This window comes from Pelodiscus sinensis, chromosome 18, assembly GCF_052426305.1.
Source record: "Pelodiscus sinensis isolate ZL-2025 chromosome 18, ASM5242630v1, whole genome shotgun sequence".
NCBI lineage: Eukaryota > Metazoa > Chordata > Testudines > Trionychidae > Pelodiscus > Pelodiscus sinensis.
Genome location: NC_143069.1, coordinates 6,465,317 through 6,486,335, shown reverse-complemented (window position 1 = coordinate 6,486,335; position 21,019 = coordinate 6,465,317). Strand labels below are relative to the sequence as shown.

At 57.2% G+C, this 21,019-nt stretch overlaps 1 protein-coding gene across 2 annotated transcripts in view; it reads right to left on the bottom strand.

The window, feature by feature from the left end:
* Window positions 1-1,935: 1,935 nt before the first annotated feature.
* Window positions 1,936-21,019, bottom strand: part of LOC149523172 (maestro heat-like repeat-containing protein family member 7) — a 36,081-nt gene continuing 16,997 nt past the window's right edge. Inside the window, exons 1-9 of one of the 2 annotated variants that reach the window (XM_089769948.1) lie at window positions 5,122-5,264; window positions 4,520-4,587; window positions 4,301-4,406; window positions 3,933-4,028; window positions 3,663-3,767; window positions 3,138-3,273; window positions 2,814-2,908; window positions 2,413-2,565; window positions 1,936-2,058 (exon numbers count right to left, since the gene is read on the bottom strand). In XM_089769948.1, the coding sequence (XP_089626074.1) occupies window positions 2,041-2,058; window positions 2,413-2,565; window positions 2,814-2,908; window positions 3,138-3,273; window positions 3,663-3,767; window positions 3,933-4,028; window positions 4,301-4,406; window positions 4,520-4,587; window positions 5,122-5,139 (795 nt within the window). In that variant the 5' untranslated portion in view covers window positions 5,140-5,264 and the 3' untranslated portion in view covers window positions 1,936-2,040. Of the gene's footprint in view, window positions 2,059-2,412; window positions 2,566-2,813; window positions 2,909-3,137; window positions 3,274-3,662; window positions 3,768-3,932; window positions 4,029-4,300; window positions 4,407-4,519; window positions 4,588-5,121; window positions 5,265-21,019 lie in introns of those variants that run through there. The other variant, XM_089769947.1, reaches the window with a different exon arrangement.

The window sequence follows — 21,019 nt, the reverse complement described above, 5'->3', positions numbered from 1 at the left end:
GCTTTTACACACCTGTGCTGACACGCTTGTGAGCCAGGCACACTTGTGCGACACGTCCCAAAGCACTTGCTCCAGGGCATTACATCGCACTTGCCTGCCTTTGATGGACAGGGAAAGGGAGACCTGAAAGGCCTCTCCAAGGTCACCAGCGCGAGAGTGAGCGCAGAATTGAGGAGCAAGGGTCTAACACACAACTCTGTGCCTTAGTCACTAGGTGGCATTAGATTAGAACCCGGGAGTTCTTACACCCAACCCCCTGCCCCCTCCACTAGGCCATGCTGCTGGCCTCCCGCCTCTCCCCCAGGGCTTGGAGACAGACGGGAGGCTGGAGCCAGCCTGCGCAGAAGGGGCTGTAACGCTTACAGCTCGTTCATGACACTGCCCCTGCGCAGCCCCTCTCAGATCCACACTCGGAACCCACAAGAAACACCCCAAGAGCAGAGATGAAACCGCCACTCACCTGCAGCCCAGCTTCCAGGAAGGGCAAAGCAAAAGCGGAGCTCGCGGATTCCAGCCCAGCCTGGCACCTGCTTCCTGAACTTTGGCCCCTTTCCTCCAAGATAGCAGGAGGCTGCTCTGGGCCTTTTGTGCCCACGACGGGGCAGAAAAGCAAACTCAGCTGTTGGTTCCATCTTGCGGGCAGAGCCCCGGCAGACAGTGGCAGGCGGGGGTATCGACTGACCCTCCAACCCAGGATATTCCCCCCACACCTGGATTCGCTTCCTAGTCATCCCCATCTCCCTGCACGATCCTTGTTTCTCATCCCGCCGGTCCGAGAAATTGTCAGAGCAGGTTGATCCCGACCTTGCCAAGGGCTTAGGTTACATCACAAGGCTTTGCCGCCACAGCTGGCTTGGCTTGGGTGTGTGGCAAAGCCCCCCCCCCCCCCCCCCCCGCTGGCACAGCTATTCTGGCAAAGCCGCCAGGGCAAATGGCAACTCTGCCGAAAAGCATCTGCTGGCTTTAAGCTCCCTGCGAGCTGTTCTCATCGCTCAGCCATCACCACCACTGCCCTGCCTCTGTCCTGCTCCTCATCCCCACCCCCACTCCTATCCCCTGCTCTCCTCCATCTCCTCCCCCTTCCCTTCTCCTGCCCCTCCCCATTTCCACCTGCCCTGCCCATCCCCGTCCTCTCCCTCCCCCCGTCTGTCCCCCTCTTATGTGAGGGCTTTGCTGGGAACGCCCCCCCCCCCAAGCCAGGGAGATCTCCCCTCCGGGAACAATTCAGCCCCCCCCATCTCGCTCCCTCCACTCCACAGTATTTCCTCCATTCCCCACAGTTGAAAATTGAGCTCCCCCATCCCCTCAGGTGACAGTCGGGCTCCCCCATACGCAGCTGCCTAGGTAGGCACCTCCGCAGCCAGAGCCTGCCCCTGGCGCCCACGTCCCCTCCCCGACTGCCTGTCCCAGGCGACCACCTGAACCTGCGTCCCCCATTCCCTCAGATCACAGCTCCCTCCCTGACCCTGCACCCCCCGACACCCCTCCCCCAGGCCAGACTCCTCTCTGGCACCCGCACCCCCTCCCCCAAACCCTCTGCTCCCCCTTCACCCAGGTCACAGCTCCCTCCCTGACCCTGCACCCCCCCGACACCCCTCCCCCAGGCCAGACTCCTCTCTGGCACCCGCACCCCCTCCCCCAAACCTTCTGCTCCCCCTTCACCCAGGTCACAGCTCCCTCCCTGACCCTGCACCCCTCTAGAGCCCCTCCCCCAGGCCAGAGTCCTCTCCTGCGCCCATACCCCCTCCTGGACCCTGCACCCCTATCCACCGCCCCAGATCATACCCCCCCCCTGCACCCAGGCTCCACCCCTAAGCTCCCTTCTGCACCCAACCACCCCGTCCCAGACCCCAAAGCCCTCGGTAGAAATGTGGCCCTTGATCAGTTGCCAAAATGGCCCCCCCATTACAAATTATTGACCAAGCCTGATCCAAATGTTTTTTGAAACATTGTTTAATGAGAATGTAAATACAATTCAATACAATTGGGAGGGTTGGGGGGAGGGGGACGCAGCTGCTGGCTCCTCAGCTCTTGCTGCTCTCACTGGGTGTCTTCCTGCTGCAAGGGAAGCAGAATCCGTCACATTCATCCCTGGGGACTCAGGGGAACTGGCCCCCCCAGCATTTCCACCCTCCTCCCCCTGCTCTCTGGTCACCCCCCGTCAGGCCCGCAGGGTGAGCTCCTGACCCCCCCCCCAGAGCTCCTGACACCTCGGCCCCCTCCCGCCTCCTAGGACAGTTTCTGTGTTCAGAGCCTCCCCCACCCCCAGGGACGCTCGCAGGGGCAGGAGGGATTCTGCCAGCAGGGACGTGGGGTGGGGGCAGCCTGAGGAAAGGGGCGGGGGACTCCCTGACAGGATGGGAAGGAGACCCTGGCCCTGCCCCACTCTCCTGATCTGCTCCGGCTGCTCACCATGTATTCCAGGAGCTGATGGGCCTGCCCATGCAGGGCGTGGGCCAGGACCAGCCCGGCCTGGCTGTGGCGCCGCAGGGGGGAGCGGGCAGCGAGCAGAGCCTTGTCCAAAAAGCAATTCTCCTGCTCTGGTGTAAAGAGCTGCCCAAAGACCTGGAATCAAGAGCACAGGAGGTTTCAGCTGACGGCCCAGAGCCCGGCCCCAACTCCTGGGGCTAAAACAGCTTCCTCCTCCCCCAAACTCCCTTCCAGACCCTGCACCCAGACGCTCTCCTCACCCGGCACCCCAACCCCTGCCCCAGGTCACAGCTTCCTCCTGCCCCCAAGACCCTCCTACCCCCACGAGGGCCCCAGCCAGCCCCACCCCCGAGCCCTGCCCTGCCCTGGCAGCGCGTCCTTACCTCTCCCACCCTCACGCTGTTGCTGTGAGCCAGGACCCATCTTTCTTTGTAGTAGTGTCTGCACCACAGGTCCTCTGCCTGGTGGATGTTGAGGCCTGCAAGAGACACAACAGGGTCATTCTGCTGGCAGGTCTGAGCCCTTCCCCTCCCACGGGTCCCTGCAGGCATCCCTGGGCAAATGGAGGGGCACAGGGGGCAGAAGGGGAACACAGAGGGACGCATCCCCCCTTGGGCCAGTCTGGGGGAAAAGGGCTGGGTCCCCTCCCCCCGCCGCCGGCACCCTCAGGGTGTCCCTGGGGCCCAGGTCCCGGCTGGGTTCCTTACCCCTGTGGTGCAGGAGGAGTTGATACAGGCTGTGCACCCCCTCCCGGGCCAGCCGGCTGACGTCTTCGGATGGGTCCGAAATAAAAAGGCCCAGCTGGGCCACGTGGTGACCCATCCTCGGCCAGTCGGCGGAGTTCTGAGGGGAGAGAAGAGGGGGGGTCCCTCAGCATCCTGGGGCTGCACGTCCCATGCAAACGGCCGCCGAGGCGGGTCTGAGCTCGGGGGACGGACAGAGACACCTCCCGGGGCGGGGCGGGGCCGGCCTTGCGAGGAGACAACCCTGAGCAATGGCCCCGACTGAAGGGTCACTCCGGGGGTGGAACAAGGGGATCCACTGACGGCCACTCCCCAGTCCCCAGGCCCAGTCCCTCAAGAGCCCCCCTGAAGGGCCCAGGGTCGCCCCTCCCCGGGGAAAGGAGAACGCGGCCCATTCCCGGCCCATTCCCGGCCCTGCCTCTGCCTCCCGGGGACGCTCCCAGCCCCGCGCCCTGCAGCCCCAGACCCCCCGGCTCCGAGGTCACTTACGTCAAACCCCGGGAGGGTGGTGGCGACTCCCAGCAGGGCCGTGGTGCTGCCAAGGGCCCTGGCTCGCTCCTGGGGCAGGCGGGACTCCAGCCACGGGCTCAGGTGCTGGGGGGGAAAGAGGCAGGTCAGGACCCGTAGGGAGGTGCCGGTTCTGGGCAGAGCCTGGGGCTCCTCTCGGACTGTGCCCCCCCCAGCCACTGACACTGCTCCTCTCTCGGCCCCCCCCCGAGGAAGCAGGGACAATGGCCCCGTCCCCCCCACGGGGCTCACCTCCATTATGAGCTGCAGCCGGGCGGTGTCTGGGGACTCGGCGAGGAGGCTCGCCAGTAGGGCCTGGAGGTCGTAGGGAAGGGCCCGGATGAACTGCTGCAAGACAAGGGGGAGCCCTGGGTCAGAGGGGGGTTGGGGAATCCAGGCCACCCGCTGGCTCCGGGGTGCAGCCTTGAGCAGGGTCTGAGCCGCCTCGCAGAGCAGGGAGGAGCCCAGGCTGGGCATGGAAGGGACGGGCCCCCCGGGAGAGCAACGGGAACCCTGGAGGGAAGGATCCAAACCTGCAGCTTCTTCCCTCCCTCTGCCCCCCCCCCCCCTCCTCTCTGGAGCTCCAGCCCAGCCCGGGAGCAGGGCCCGGAGGGACGTACCTGAGTGTGGATGGGCTCCTGCTGCCAGTCCCCAGACACTGTCTGTCCCACGGCCGCCGTCAGCAGGGGGCTCAGGAGCTGGGCCCGCAGGGGAGGCTGCAAGGTGCTGGCAGGAGAGAGGGGCAGAGACTGTTAATTCAGCAGCAGGAGACAGAGACTTTCCCACTCCCTGGCCAGGGGATCTGCTCTGGGGGAGTCGGCGGGGGGGGGGGTCGGTACCTGAGGCTGCAGGCGGCGTTGAGGCAGTCGGCCAAGACCAGCGGGGGGGGCGAGTCCTCCATGATCTCCTGTGAGACCCAAGGAGACAAAGGGGCGTGTGAGGCTGGGCCCCCAAGAGACGCTCACGCGGCCAGCGCCCCCACCCAGCAGGATCCAACCCCACTGCCTCCCGCTGCCCTGTAGCCCCCCTGCCCGGCACAGGGCCCCTCCCAGCACCCCCCTCCCAAACCGGGACCAGCTCAATCCTTGTCCCCAGGCCGTCTCCTGCCCCTCACTGCCCTGGTGACCAGCCTCTGAACCTCCTCATCCCTGCTCCCCAGGCGCATCCCCAGCAGCCCGCTCGGCTCCCTTCCAGCCCCCCATGGCCCGGGGAGACCCCTCCCTGTCCCGAATCCCCCTTCCTGTCCGGCACCCCAGACCTGCCCCATTTCTGTGTCCCTCCCTCCTCCAGCATCCCCACCCACCCTCCCCATGTCCACCTCCAGCCCTCCTGGCTCCACCCATCCCGTTTCCAGCACCCCCACCCGCCGCCATGGCCCAGGCAGACCCCTGTCCACCCCACGTATCCCCTTCCCTCCTCCCGGCTGCAGCGACTCGCTTACAACGATCCTGGCCATCATGGTGTCCTTGCAGCAGCGCGGCGCCAGGGTGTCCTCGCCCCTTTGCAGGGCAGCGAGGCAGGCGAGGGGGATGGCCAAGAGGAACCGCTGCAGGGCGGCTGGGCTCTGCACCCCAGAGAGAGTCTGTGAGCCTGGGGCCTGCCTGCCCCCCACGGACAGCTGCAGGGCTCAGGTCTCCCAGGAGTGGAGGTGGGAGCTGCCGGTTGTCCAAGCACCCACACTCCCCCCCCAACTGCTGCCTCAGGCTTGTGGGGGCCCAGCTGGTGCATGACAAGAGCCCCCAGCTTGGGGGGTCCAGGTCATGCAGGAGAAGGGGCCCCAGGGGGATCCCCAGGGACAAGCCCCTCCCGGAGGGGGGGGGACGTGCTGGGAAGGGGCCGGACAATCTCGGGTCCCCCCCGTGTGGAGAAGGTTCCTACCGTGTCCCGGGTGTGGAGCTGCTCTTCGATGTCATAGATGGCCCCTTCCTCCACCCGGGAGTCCACCCGCTCCTGGCAGAGCTCCGCCGAGGCGCAGGGGGGCTCTGTGCGGGAGGGAAGGGACCAGGGTGACTCCAGCGGCCAGCAGGGGTCACGCGCCCCCATGTCAGGGACCCAGGGCAGGTTGGGCCCCACACGCCCCTCGCAGGGACCCATCCCCCTGCCACCCTCACATCTGCCAACGCCCTCAGCAGAGCCCCCACCAGGAACAAGAGAGCCAAGCAGCCCCCCCCCCATCCATTGCCCTGGCTGCGGGGCAGACACTGGGGCTGCCCCCCCCCTGGGGTACTGGGTGAGCCCCTGGGCCCAGCGTGTTCACGGCCCCTCACCTGGGTCTGAGCGGCTGCGGGAGGTGGCCCGGCTGCAGCTGGAGGCCCAGGCGCTGCTGCTGACGGACCTGGACCCACAGCTGCAGGGGCTGGTGCGGGGAGCGACGGGCTGGGGGCTCCCGGAGACTGGCAGGTCCCCGGGGGCCGGGCAGGGCGATGCCCCCTGGTGGTAATGGGGGCTGGGCTCCCGGGGCAGGTGTTTCTCTCCACAGAGGAGGCCCCGGAGCCACCCTACCCGGCTCCCCCGCTGGGCTGGGTCCCGCCTGCCCAGCCGCCTCTGGAGCCAGGTCCGGGGGGGCCTGGCCGGTGGGCGAGTCGCCCCGAGCTGGTGGGATCCAGCTTTCCCGCCCGCGGGGACGGAGAAGCTGCTCCCCACCGGCCCTGGGGCCATCTTCAGGGCTTTCTTGAACCACAGCCGAAAACGTTTGGCCATGCTGCAAATGAGGGGAGCAAAGGGGAGCTTGGGGCGCAGCCTGCAGAGCGAAATCCAGGGGTTCCAGCTCCCCAGAGCGACTGCCCCCAGCCCCCAAATGGCCCCTTGCTTATCGGTTCGGTCTTGCACAGGCACTGCAAGGACCTGAGGGTATGTCTACACTATCCCGCTAGTTCGAACTAGGAGGGTAATGTAGGCATACCGCACTTGCAAATGAAGCCCGGGATTTGAATTTCCCGGGCTTCATTTGCATAAGCGGGGAGCCGCCATTTTTAAAACCCCGCTCGTTCGAACCCCGTGCAGCGCGGCTACACGGGGCACGAACTAGGTAGTTCGAACTAGGCTTCCTAGTTCAAACTACCGTTACTCCTCATTCCACGAGTCTCCTGCCCATCAACAGCCCCTTCTTGGCCAATCAGGGGAGAATCTAAGGTGTGGGGGGTGGAGCGTTCCCCCCAAAGACACCGACATAGACTTGTTCCAGCCCCACCTCCCCAGTCCCCACAATGGGGGCTGCATCCCCCACCCCACAGCTCCTGCAAACCACCCCCCGTCCTTCAGCTAGTCTGTTGGGTCCCAAGCTGGGGGGGGGGGGGGGAGCAGGGGAAGGTCACAGAGGAGGCAAGAACAGAGCAGAAATGTGGGGGGATGGAGGAAAAGGGAAACCAACCAGGAGAAAGCCCCAGTGGCGCTAAGGACGCAGCCCAGGTGAGGAATCACCTTCTGGCCCTTGACCGAGGGCTGGGCCTGCCTGGAACCCAGCCGGCCCCGGGCGGGATCCAACCCCTGGGGGCTCTTACCTTCGTCACAAAGGTGTCGGGATGTGGAACTCACAGAACGCGAACGAACCGTGAGGAGGAGACGCACCAGAGCTAAAGCAACCGGGGGTCTCCAAAGTCCCCTGGGCCCGCCCCCCGCTTTTATCAGCCTGAGATGTGGGTCCCTCTGTGAGGTCACCACCTCCCCACCTGCCCTTTGCCTTATATGCTGAGGGCTGCCCAAAGCCCCTGTGAGGTCACCGCCCCCCCCTCACCCTGCCAGGCAAATGTCCTGCCTCTGGCCACCCCCCTGGGAAGTTTGAGCCATTACTAGGGGTCCCTCCCCCTCCCTCATAGGCTGCTCCCTGCCCTACACTGCAGGCTTCTTGCACGAGAGCTGTTTCACGCCGGAGTTCTTGCGCAAAAGGTCTCGTGCAAGAGTGCCTCCACCCTGCCATAGGCTTTTGCACAAGAGCGTCCATGGCAGTGTGAACGCTATCTTGTGCAAGAAAGCTCTGATGGTCATTTTAGCCATAAAAGTGTCTTGCTCAAGAAGCCCCTGGTGCCCGTCCACGCTGCCTTCTTGCACAACAGCTCTTGCACAAAGGGGGCTTAGTCATCGTCGGGAGAGGAATAACTCCTGTGCAAGGAGCCCTGTTCTCTGATGCTTTACTGCAAATTTACTTCTGCAAGAACACACGTAGAGTGTAGACGCGCCACAAGTTTTTTCGCAAGAACACGCAAAAACAAGCCATGTGGATGTTTTCTTTTTAGGCAAAAGCCCCTTTTTGCACAAGATCGGTCGGCCTTTTTGCAGAAATAGGGATCTTGTGGGAAAAGGGGGTTTTTTGCACAAAAAGTAAACATCCACACGGCTTGGTTTTGCGCACAAGCCCCGAGCACAAAAACGGATCGGCAGAAAATATGCAAATGACATTGCGTGTCATAGAGTCCCTCGTTAGCATATTTGTTGCCAAAAAAACTCGTTGTGTAGACGTAGCCTAGGAGAGAAGCGATCTCAGACACAAAGCCCTTCAGTAAGAGGGCATAGCCCTGGGGCGTGGTAGGAGACGTACGGCAGACATGGGAGGTCACTCTCCTAGCTATTTGGCACGGAGGAGGCCTCAGCTGGAGCACTGTGTCCAGATCTCAGGGCCATGCTTTAGGAGAGAGAGTCCAGAGGGGAACTATGAAAAGGGATTAGGGACGTTAGCTATTCACTGAGTAGTCAATTAACCTCATGATTTCTTATCGGTTACTTGACTTTTCGATAGTCCCCAGGGGCCAGCTGTCTCAGTCCTGACTCGCGCTGGGTCCGGGACCTACCCCCTCTGCGGCTCTGCATTTACAGTGTGTTAGGAGCCAGGCAGGCAGGCAGCCTCGCTCAGTTCCAGTTTGCACCAGGTCCAGAAGCTCAGACCCAGCCCCCAGGCAAGGGCTGCTGCCAGCTTGTGCTGCTGCCTCTGATACAGAGGCAGCAGTACGGAGTGCCAGGAGGGAACTGGTCTAAAAAGCACCTCCCCTTGCGACCTGGCTGCCTGTCATCCCACGCTGCTGCCTCCGTTTTTGGCGAGAGAGAGCCGCCTGTCTTGAGACACCGGTGGGGAGTCGGATTTTCAAAAGGCAGGTCTCTGTCCTTTGTGAGCCTTCCAAAGCGCTTCGGTGGGGGGAGGGGGCAGGAAGGCGGACGACACTCAGGAATTGTAGCACCCAAATCCACGGAGTGTTTCGCCAGCACCTCCTGCAACAGAGCCCAATCCCTGACAGGCTTTTAGGCAAGATAGATCATTTGAAAAAATGACAGACACAGGGTTTTCCGTCACCGCTCTCCCTTTCTTTTATTTCCCTGGGCTAACTGGCTTGTTCCTCTTTGGCTAAGGATGGAAGGGTATGTCTACACTACAATGTTAGTTCGAACTAACGGACGTTAGTTCGAACTACCATTCATAGCCGCTACACTAGCGCTCCGCTAGTTCGAATTTGAATCGAACTAGCGGAGCGCTTAGTTCGAACTAGGAAAACCTCATTTTACGAGGCTTAAGCCTAGTTCGAACTTACTAGTTCGAATTAAGGGCTGTGTAGCCCCTTAATTCGAACGAGTGGGAGGCTAGCCCTCCCCAAGTTTCCCTGGTGGCCACTCTGGCCAACACCAGGGAAACTCTATGCCCCCCTCCCGGCCCCGAACCCCTTAAAGGGGCACGGGCTGGCTACGGTGCCCGTGCCAGGTGCAAGCCTGCTAGCACCCAGCCAGCAGACCCTGCACCTGGCACGGCACAGAGCCACCCACCCGATGTCCCCCAACCCACCCCCTCTTCCCGGGACCAGGCTGGCGGCTCCCGGAAGCTTGCCCGGGACCGCAAGAGGCGGGTACATTCCTGGGCTAGTGCGGACATCGTGGACCTCGTCCACGATCTCCGCACTAGGCACAGGAAAGTGGCCATCTAGGGCAGGAGAGCTGCCAGCCTGGCCACCCAGGAGCAGGTTTGCATGAAAATCAAGGGGGTCCACTGAGACCCCCGACCCTGAGCCCTGAGCTTACAATGGCCGTCCTGGGTCAGACCAAAGGTCCATCTAGCCCAGTAGCCTGTCTGCCGACAGCGGCCAACCCTAGGGACCGTGGAGGGGATGGACCAAAGACAGTGACCAAGCCATTTGTCTAGTGCCATCCCTCTCCAGCCTTGCACAAACTTTGGGCAGGGACACCACTCCTACCCCCTGGCTAAGACTACTCCATGGACCCAACCTCCATGACTTGATCTCACTTCCCTTTAAACTCTGTTCTAGTTGTAGCCTTCACAGCCTCCTGCAGCAAGGAGTTCCACCGGTTAACTATTTGCTTTCTCAAGAAGAACAACTTTCTCTTACTAGTTTCAAGCCTGCTACCCAGTCCTTTCCTTTGGTGTCCTCTAGTCCTTCTTTATGGGAACTCAGGAAGAACTTTTCTGAATGCACCCTCTCCACCCAACCCCTGCTTTTAGAGACCTCTAGCCTGTCCCCCCTCCGTCTCCTCTTTTCTAAGCTGAACAGTCCCAGTCTCTGTAGCCTCTCTTCATCTGGGACCTGTTCCCAACCCCTTATCATGTTAGTTGCCCTCCCCTCTCCCAGCCTTAATCTTCCCCTCTCCCACCTCCTTTTCCCAGTCTCCCCCAGTTTTGTTCAATAAAGACAGAGTCAATGTTGGAAGAAACGTTATCTTTATTTTGTACATCAATAAGAAGGGGGGCTAGGGAAGGGTAAGTGGAAGGAGGTGAGGGAGGAATGGGGTACGAGCCCCCGATGGGGAGGACTGGGCTGGCTCTGCAGGCTTCTGAGGGTGGAAGCTCTCCTGCAGCCCCCCGATTACCCCCTCTCCCCAGATGGCAGCCTGCGGCAAGTGCAGCCGGGCTGATGGCTGAGTGGTGTGATGTGCCCAGTGTGGGTACTCCGGGCACTCCAAGCCAGGACTGGTTTTCAAGCGGGGCACCCCTTAGAACTGTCTGTCCGGGGTGGGGGTCGGGACCCTTTAAGCGCAGCCCTCGGCTAGCCTGAGACTGCATCTCCACGCTCTAAGTCCTCCTCTGATGCCCTGCCGGCACTGCTTCCGGCCATCCTTAAGCCCTGTTCAGAGTCCACTCAATGTGGACTTGCTAGTTCGAATTAGCAAAACTAGTTTTTAGTTCTAGACGCGTTAGTTCGAATTAGCTTAGTTCGAACTAGCGCTGTAGTGTAGACATACCCGAAGAGAGGAGCCAGCAGGGGTAGAATGAATTGTGTACCAGGTCCTGGAAACAAGAGCATCTCCTCCAGATCACCCATCCACACCTGAACTGTTTAAAAGCTTGGCTGCCAATAAAGACACCTTAGCTCAGCAAATGCCAAGCCAGGCACCTGTGTTTGGACACGAGGGGTGCACAGGGATGTGAGAACCAGGAAGGCTGATCTGTGGATTCACCCCCAACCGTCCCAGTACAAGACAGACGCTTGCGCCAACCAGCAGGGGTCACTGCTCCTCCGGTTTGGCTTGGACAAAGGTGCCCATCTGTTTGGTGTTCGCGTCTCGGAGCTGCGCCAGCTGCCTCTGGCCACGGCGGAGCAGATACTCGATGTGCATCACGTCGGCCCGGGGGATGCTGGCGTTCTTCCGGAACTCGGCCTGGATGCGAGGCAGGAATCCCGGCTTCTCCCGGCCGGTGCGCAGGAACTGCCTGTATAGGCTCAGGACGTGCTTCTGCAGCTTGCTATGCCGGGCCATGGTGCGCCTGGGGAGCCCTCCTAGGCCACGGGGGGGCCAGCGCCACGAGGCAGGGGCTGGAAGTGAACAGAGGCGGAGATGTTAGAGCAGCATCTCATTCCCAGACGCGCCTGTGCAGGCATTTCCATGCACTTTTCACCCCCACCTGCTTGGGTTACCAGATGGTTTAAAAAAAATACCGAACAGCAGGGGCCGGGGGGGGGGGGGGGCGGGACTGGCTGGAAGAGAGGGGGTGGGGGGGAACCGGCCGCCGGGAAGCAGGGCTGGCTGGGAGGGGGCTGGAGGGAGCGGGGCTGGCCGGGGGGCAACCAGCCATCGGGAAGCGGGTCTAGTTGGGTTGAGGACCAAGAGGTGGGGGAACCGGCCGGCAGCGCTGCAGAGATGTACCAGAGCCTGGGTCGGATTCATCTTTGGTGGGCCCTGGCTCCTAGACCATAGACACACTCGTTCCCCCCGCCCTCCCGGAGGCCCTAGGGAAAATGGCACCCCGGCCCTGTGGACATGGTGCCCTCTCTGTTTCCCTTGGCCCCGTAGGCACTAAGCTCCACTCCTGCCGCCCAACTCCTACAAGGCCCGACGGATTTCTCTGTGTCCCCCGACCCAAAAAAGGATCTGTTGCGGAGGAAAAGCAGGTCCAAGTGTTTTTTACCCCTGGAAGCGGATGCCCAAATACACGTGTTAGTCTTTAAGGTGGCCCAGGGTGCCTCTGTTTAAACAAGTGGAAGAGAAGGGCCTGTGTGCACCTCATAGGATGCCAGGCTAGACTGAAGATCACAATGGCCCTCTCTGGCCTGGAAGTTAATGAATGGTTACATCTGGCCAGGCTGCCTCTCTTTATGCTTGCATTAACTAACTGGGTTATTTGCAGGTGTTGTACTCAGTCCAGCTGTGTCGGAGCGCCTGCTGCTGGAGGAGAACGCAAAAGTTCTGTTACCTGGTTTGTAAGTCTGGAGCCTTCTCTACTGCATGAGGTACAAGCCACCTGGCTCTTCGCTAAAGTTGCAGAGCCGAGTCACTATCGCTGGATGTGGTCTCCGTGCCCAGAGTCCCCAGAGACCACAAACCAGATAAGATTCGAAATCGCCCAAGCAGATTTTTTGCGTAACAACATGCAATAATAGTTGCCAGCGAACAGACTCAGCGCTGCGCCGCTACACTTTATGGAAGCCGTGGCAATGTCCTCACACCCACTGAGCACCATCCAGTGCCCCCACACAGTCAGCTGGTGAACACCATTTGAGGTGAACTTTTATACATTCCTGATGTATCAGGTTGCTACCCCCTGTTACCTGGTTACCGTCCCTTACCTTGCAGAAGGGGGCTTACTTCCTAGTCTTCATACTGTCAACTTACTATCTGTTATGCTGTCAACTTTGACCTGGTCCTGAACATAGGTCGGTATGTACTTTATTTGTGGGAGGTGAATGGTACCAAGATGTTCCTTAGGACAATCCACAGAACTACAGACCGGTCAGCCTCACCTCACTCCCCGGAAAAATCATGGAGGGGATCCTCAAGGAATCCATTTTGAAGCACTTAGAATAAGGAAAGGGATCAGGAGCAGTCAGCATGGATTCACCAAGGGCAAGTCATGCTTGACGAACCTGATTGCTTTCTATGACGAGGTAACTGGCTCTGTGGACATGGGGAATTCAGTGGATGTGATATACCTGGACTTATTCTTGCCAGCAAGTTAAGGAAGTATGGATTGGATTAATGGACTGTAAGATGGATAGAAATTGGGCTAGACTGTTGGGCTCAATGGGTAGTGATCAACAGCTCGATGTCGGACTGGCGGTCAGTTTCAAGCAGAGTACCTCAAAGACCGGTTCTACGGTCGGTTTTGTTCAACATCTTTATTAATGACTGGATGAGGGGATGGATTGCACCCTCAGCAAGTTTGCCTATGTCACTAAGCTAGGGGGAAAGGTAGATACATTGGACGGTAGGGTATATGGTGCAGAGTGTCCAAGACATATTGGAGGATTGGGCCAAAAGAAATCTGATGAGGTTCAACAAGGACAAGTGCAGAGTCCTGCACTTGAATGGAAGAATCCCAAGAATTGTTATAGGCTGGGACCGACTGGCTAAGTAGCAGTTCTGCAGAAAAGGACCTGGGGGTTACAGTGGATGAGAAGCTGGATATGAGTCAACAGTGTGCCCTTGTAGCCAAGAAGGCTAATGGCATATTAGGGTGCATTAGGAGGAACATTGCCAGCAGATCTAGGGAAGTGATTATTCCCCTTTATTGGGATGTGGTGAGGCCACGTCTGGAGTATTGTGTCCAGTTCTGGGCCCCCCACTACAGGAAGGATGTGGACGCATTGGAGAGGGTCCAGTGGAGGGCAACAAAAATTATTAGGAGGCTGGAGCACATGACTTAGGAGAGGCTGAGGGAGTTGGGCTTGTTTAGTCTGCAGAAGAATGACGGGGGATTTGATAGCAGCCTTTAACTATCTGAAGGGAGGTTCCAAAGAGGATGGAGAGAGGCTGTTCACAGTGGTGACGATGGCAGAACGAGGAGTGATGGTCTCAAGGTGCAGTGGGGGAGGTGTAGGTTGGATATTAGGAAAAACTCTTTCCCTAAGAGAATGGGGAAGCACTGGAATGGGCTAACTAGGGAGATGGTGGAATCTCCATCCCTAGAGGTTTTTAAGTCCTGGTTTGACACAGACCTGGTTGGGATGATTGAGTTGGGATTGGTCCTGCTTTTGGGCAGGGGGCTGCACTCGATGACTCCTGAGGTCTCTTCCAGCCCTGGGATTCTATGATTCTAAGGCAAGGGACTTCTTTTATTTGAGAGCCCCAATTCCTTCAACAGCAGTATAGGTCTAATCCATGGAGCTCCTGAAGAGCAGCTCTGCATCCCTTTCTATGGCAGCCCAACTGTCCTTGGAACTGGTCAGACCAGTGTGACATCCCCCTGTGTAGGCATAATGAGCTAACGTGTCCTTCACTCCCATGCACCAACTTTGCCACTTATCAACTATGTTTTTAATTTGTTCCAAGGGAAAGCTGAATGAAGCCAAAATTAATGAGTGTTTTAACTTGTAACAAAATACAGGACTGTGTAGCACTTTAAAGACTAACAAGATGATTTATTAGATGATGAGCTTTCGTGGGCCAGACCCACTTCCTCAGATCCACTATTTGATCTGAGGAAGTGGGTCTGGCCCACGAAAGCTCATCATCTAATAAACCATCTTGTTAGTCTTTAAAGTGCTACATAGTCCTGTATTTCGTTTCAGCTACACCAGACTAACACGGCTACATTTCTATCACTGTTCTAACTTGTGTTTCTGTTCCCAGGAAATGTTGAAACGGTAGATTCCTAGGGACTGTCAAGTAGAAAGATTGACCCAATTTAGTTACTTGTTTACTTTCTTTGGCTCCACTGGAATCTTACAACAGGGATTAACTAGCTCCATTCATATCTATAATTAACACAAACAAAATCTATGTTTAGTGACAGGTAAGGTTTCCTGAGCACATGTCTAACAATCCAGACATTTAAAATCAGAAGTTAGTGGAAGGAGGCTGAAAAAGGTGAGGCTTTCGAGAGAAAAATTGCCCGAGAAAGGGTTATTTTGAACTCCAATTTACTCTGTATCAACCCATTTTTCCATTAAACCAACCTAAAGTACTATAAATAGGACTCAAAGTTTATGTCCTATGTTTTAGTTTTTGTCATAAACACCACAAGAAAAAAATATAAAGCAAATGGGAAAAAAGGGAGGATGCGAGTTATGAAAAAGCAAACAGTTGATAGGAGAAGCTAAAATTGGGGGAAAAAATCTATAACCAGTAACATAAAGGATAATTAGGAAATGTTTAAATATATCGGGAACAAAAGAAATCAGAGGAATGGTAAAGATCCATTACTGTATAAGGCTGGTCAAATTGCCAATCATGATGAAAAAAAGAAACTTCAGCAACCTGCTTGGAATTTAATGCGTTGAACTACACACAAGCCATAAAGATTGGATGTCTTTCTAAAACATATGTGGTAGCTCAACCGAGGGATGTTAAATTGCGCTTAATCAGCTAATCCAGTAGTTGGTGGAATTTCCATCGACTACTCAATTAGTCAATAAGGGTATGTCTACATTAGCTCGTTAATTTGAGCTAGGTAGGCAAAGCAGGCAACCGGAGTTGTAAATGAAGCCCGGGATTTAAATAGCCCAGGCTTTATTTGCATGTTCCCATCCGGTCGCCATTTTGAAATTCCACTAGCCCGAAGTAACTGCCGCGCGGCTATAGAATGAGATGTAACAGTTAATTCGAACTAAGGACTTAGTTCGAGTTACCGTTTCATTGCCACATGTAGCCGGCAGGAAGGGACCTCGAGAGGTCGAGTCCAGTCCCCTGCCCTCATGGCAGGACCCAGTACTGTCTAGACGAGTGTTTCTTAAACTTTTTAAGACCGAGGAACACCAAACAATTTTTTTTTAATGAGGATTTTTTGTTGACTCCTGAGGTCTCTTCCAGCCCTAGGATTCTATAAATGTGCTTGGTACCTGTGCCTGGACCTTTATGCTTGATCTGGCTTATACTATTTCTCTTTCCTGCCTGCGGTTCCACTGAGCCAAAGTCTTGCTTCCTAGATTTCAGGCCTGTTGCTGTTTTTATGTTACCGGCCTTTATTCGGGCCTGCTGATTTTATGTTACCAACCCGCAACTTACTACAGAGGCAACTGAGTCCCAAAAAGGAGGAGCAGCTTGTTCAAAAACACAGCAAGCCAGTGGCAGCGCTAGGAATAGGACCCGTATGTCCCAACTCCCTGTCCCCTGCTGTACTAACCAGACCAAAATACTTTGACCACCAGGGTCTGAAGCCCCACAGACAGGGGCCACGGACGGGGAGGGGGAGAGGCAAAGGGGGCAGTTGTCCCGGGAGCTGATGATTTAAAAGGGTCCAGGCCTCTGGGTCACTGTATCGACTATTATGGCAGCCGCCACTGCCAGAGACCCGGGCAAATGAAATCAATCCTAGAGCTCTGTCTGGTGCATGGTGGGTGGCGCTAAGGCCTGATTGGCCCTAGCCTTGTCCCTCCTACCTTTAGCTTTGCCCCTTTGAGGGGGTCTAGAGCCGACTCCCCCCCATACATTACCCAGGGCCCGACAACGTGACACCAGCCCCGTTGACATGAATGTGCCCCAAATCCCTCAGACCCAGTACAGTCCCCCCCTCTTCCCCCCCCCCCCCCGCATCCTTAATTCTTCTCTTGTCATCTGATTGCTTCAAGCATTGTTACAGGCTGGGGACCGACTGGCTAAGCAGCAGAAAAGGACCTGGGGGTTACAGTGGATGAGAAGCCGGAGATGAGTCAACAGGGTGGCCTTGTAGCCAAGAAGGCTAAAGGCATATTAGGGGGCATTAGGAGGAGCATTGCCAGCAGATCCAGAGAAGTGATTATTCCCCTTTATTCGGCTCTGGTGAGGCCACATCTGGAGTATTGCGTCCAGTTCTGGGCCCCCAACTACAGGAAGGATGGGGACGCATTGGAGGGGGTCCAGGGGAGCTTGACCAAAATGATTCGGGGTATGGAGCACATGACCTATGAGGAGAAACTGGGGGATTTGGGTTTGTTTAGCCTGCAGAAGCAAAGAATGAGGGGGGATTTGATAGCAGCCTTCAACTTCCTGAAGGGAGGTTCCAAAGAGGATGGAGAGAGGCTGTTCTCAGTAGTGAGGGATGGCAGAACACGGAACAGTGGTCTCAGGTTACAACGGGGGAGGTCTAGGTTGGATTTTAGGAAAAACTATTTCCCTAGGAGGGTGGGGAAGCACTGGGCTGGGTTCCCTAGGGAGGTGGTGGAATCTGCATCCCTAGAGGTGTTTAAGTCTCGGTTTGACAAAGCCCTGGCCAGGTTGATTGAGTTGGGATTGGTCCTGCCTTGGGCAGAGGGCTGGACTTGATGACTCCTGAGGTCTTTTCCAGCTCTAGGATTCTATGATTCATCCGTGCGATGTCACTGGAGACGCAGGGAGGTACACTGTGGGCGAAAGCCCCGATCTTGCTTCTGGTTTTGTACAGGCGGCCGTGAAAGTAACTTTACAGTTTCTCACAGGTACTGTCCTGTTGCAGCCCAGGTCTTTGCAGTTCTTGCTGGAGCTGCGCACCAGGGCACTTTCACCTCTGTGTTCAGGATTCAGAGTTATCTCTTTTCCCAAAGATCTTCCCTGGAGCTGTTCAGAGAGAGCTTGCTCCCTCTCGCCACAGTCTCTCTTAAGGCAACCATGTTCTTCAGAGCCTCTGGCCTGACGTGGAACGGGACGGGGGACACCACAGAAGAGGCCAAATTCGCCGGGGGAAACACTCCAAGGAAATGGATGCTAAAGAGGGTCCATTCGCCAAGACTCATGTGCAGGGCCTCTTTGATTTCAGTGTTGTCACTGTAGACCAGCGCGCGCCCGTTGAGATTATGGTCCCTGAGCCTCTGTTTGTACAGCGGGACGTTTTCCTCCTTCAAGCCGATTGTGTCCATCTGGAAGAGAAGTGGGAGCACCCGTTAGTGCCGTGCATCTACTGAACATGTCGCCAAACACGTTTTTAGGAAGGGTCCGCTATAGCTCCCGAGAGGAACCTGTCTGGGCTTGCTCAGATTCTAGCAAACAAGGCGGGCCGGCCGGCTGTGGGGCCAGGTATGGTACCCGGCACACCCCACTGCCGAGTGCTTGGATTCTGCTAAGGGCACCGCTGAGCAAGTTGGCACGGCAGGGGAAATAGCATGCTCTCTGCAGGCAAAAGCTAGCAATGCAGGGACCACTGGAGGGGTGTGTTGAAATGAAGAGGGAAGGTTTCCTGACCCTGCTTGTAGGCTGGAGGGAAGCATGCAGTCAGCCTGACGGGGGTGGAGTTGGGCCTCTCGACCTAAGGCTATATCTACACTGCAGGCCTTTGCAGGCAGAGAGTATGCTAATGAAGCACTCGTTAGCAACTTCTTGGCACTCATTAGCATGCTCTCTGCAGGCAAAAGCTAGCAGTGTAGACATAGCCTCAGGGTTCTTGTGTGTTATTCTGGATAAGGGGTATTACGCTGCAGGCCTCCAGCAAGAGTATTTATGTTTTTGCCTCTCTTCTCTCTGGAGTGCATAACAGACAGCTACGGGTCTCCCAGTCTTAAAACCGACCCAAGTCACTTCAGAGCGTAAAGGATGAACCCGGGGAGAGCCAGCCAATGGCTTCGGGGTTGGAGGAAAGAGCTCCAAGGAACCGAGTTGTTCCAAGAAGAAATGTTTTGTGCAAACCAAGAGTCAGGAGCAGCAGAAAGTGGGGGAACTAGCAGAGCCCGGACTGTGGCCATCACCCTTTCCCCCTCATCCTCACTCTGCCCATTCCCCCTCATGTGCCCCCCTACTCCTGAGGCCTCAAACCCACACTGTGCCTTCCCCGAAAGCCCCCATTCCACACCGCCTGTTCCCCTCAACATCCTACCCCCACTAGTTCTCGCTCCTCTCCCTCCAGTTATGCACCAGTTATGTGGGACAGTTTTCTCCCAGCTCTGGGGCCCATAGTCAGGGCTGTCCCTAGGCCCATGGGAAATATGTAGCTGCATAGGGCACCGGAAAGTTTGGGCACCAAATTTTTGAGTTCCCCAATGCAGCAGCCATGTGTTCTTGTATGTCTGAGGATATGCCTCTGCCGGTTCGTCTCTGGGGACGCTGTGTCCTGTCTGCTGCAGGGCTTTTCCCTTCGCCCTCCCCCACGTGCTCCTCTCAGCTGGCAGTGTAATCCACACACCTAGTGTGTGTGGTTCACTGTCCCTTCGTGTGGCAATTGGACCTCTTACAGCCAGAGATAAGAACAAGGGAGCTCTACATCCTAAGCTGGGAGCCAGCTGCCTTCATGGCTCCAGCTGTCGAGGCCTCTAGGGGTGTGTCTAAACTACATGGCTCCATCGATGGAGCCATGTAGATGAGGCTGATCGGCAGAGGGAAATGAAGCCGCGATTTAAATAATCGCGGCTTCATTTATATTTAAATGGCTGCCGCGCTCTGCCGACCAGCTGATGATCAGCTGTTTGTCGGCAGATCGGGGCAGTCTGGACGCTCCCGTCGACATGAAAGCCCTTTGTCGACCTCCCCTGATGCCTCGTGGGATGAGGTTTACCGGGGAGGTCGACAAAGGGCTTTCACGTCGACGGGGAAGCGTCCAGACTGCCCCGATCTGCCGACAAACAGCTGATCATCAGCTGGTCGGCAGAGCGCGGCAGCCATTTAAATTTAAATGAAGCCACGATTATTTAAATCGCGGCTTCATTTCCCTCTGCCGATCAGCCTCATCTACATGGCTCCGTCGACGGAGCCATGTAGTTTAGACACACTCCTAGAGGGCCTAGGTTCAAATCTGCTATGTGGTTCAAATCAGCAGCAGCAGCAAGCTAGCAAGCAGAGAGGATCTGCAACTCTGCTCTAGTTCCTGAGCCCTGCTTGGGGTAGGGAGGTAGTAGGAACGACCAGACCTCCAGCAGAAGCTGCATGGGGGGAAAAGGCCCAGGCAATCCTGCAGAAGGGCCCTCAATTATTCAGGGCCCCACAATTTGCAAAGATGGCTCTGCCTGTAGCCGTCATCTGTGGGCAGCTGCTGTCACATGAATGACATTCTTCTTGCGATGAAGAGGCATGGACATTCTATCGACAGCTGGCCCTGCTCGAAGGAAGGAAACCCAAGGGTGACCCACCTCTCAGCAGACATCCTCCACCGTCATACCCAGCAGAGTGCAGGCGCTGAGCTTGTCGAATTTCTTTGTCCGTTTCAGTCTGTGGCTGCCACGTTGCAGCTCCATCTGTCTTTTCAGGGATGGGTCCAAATTGACCGTGAAGGGGAGGTAGAAGAGGGCCTCCTCCACCCGAAACCTGCCACACAGGAAAGTGTGGAACAGCTCGGGATCCTGGTCCAGTTCCAGCAGCTTTTCCATCTGGCCTTTCAGCATGTCCAGCTCTTCCATGTACTTCTCGTAGACCTCCCACAGAGACATGTCGGGGCGGAGCGGGCTTCCATGGCAGCTGCCCATTCGACTCCTCTGCTCCTCATCCTCGATGCACTGCAAGAGCCAGCTCAGACGGCACGGCCACTGGTTGGCAAGGAGCACCCATTCCACCACCTTCTTCGGACACACTTCATCCTTGGGGATGTTACTCGCCAGCAGCCTGATGGTGATGATGACGGTGTTCACGATGCGCCGCATCTGCACCACGTTGTCTGTCATGAATTCCTTCAAGGCGTCATCCAGGAGGTAGTCGAAAGCATCTTGAATGAGGTCTTTGGCTCGGATACCTTTCCCGCAGCTGCCGGTTCCCAGCGCTGGGGTTCCAACCATGAGAGGTATCTGGCTGTCCTCTGCAACTGGATTCTGGGCATCGTGGTTGGCCGAATGGTAGCGAGAGATGTTGAGGAAGTCAGAGCTGGCTTCCATCTTGCCATCCTGCCGGAAGACGACCTCTGCCTCTAGCTGCTCCTTGCGCGCGATGATATTCCTGATCAGCCTCCGCTTGGTGTCGCAGTCCATCCGAGGGACAGAGAAGGGCAGGGTGACGATGTGGTTTAAGAACTCGTAGCCGTTGTTGGCCATACCTCTCATATACTTGGAGCTTTCCACGCAGTCGACAATGATGCTGGAGTCAACAGCCAGGATGGAGATGAAAGG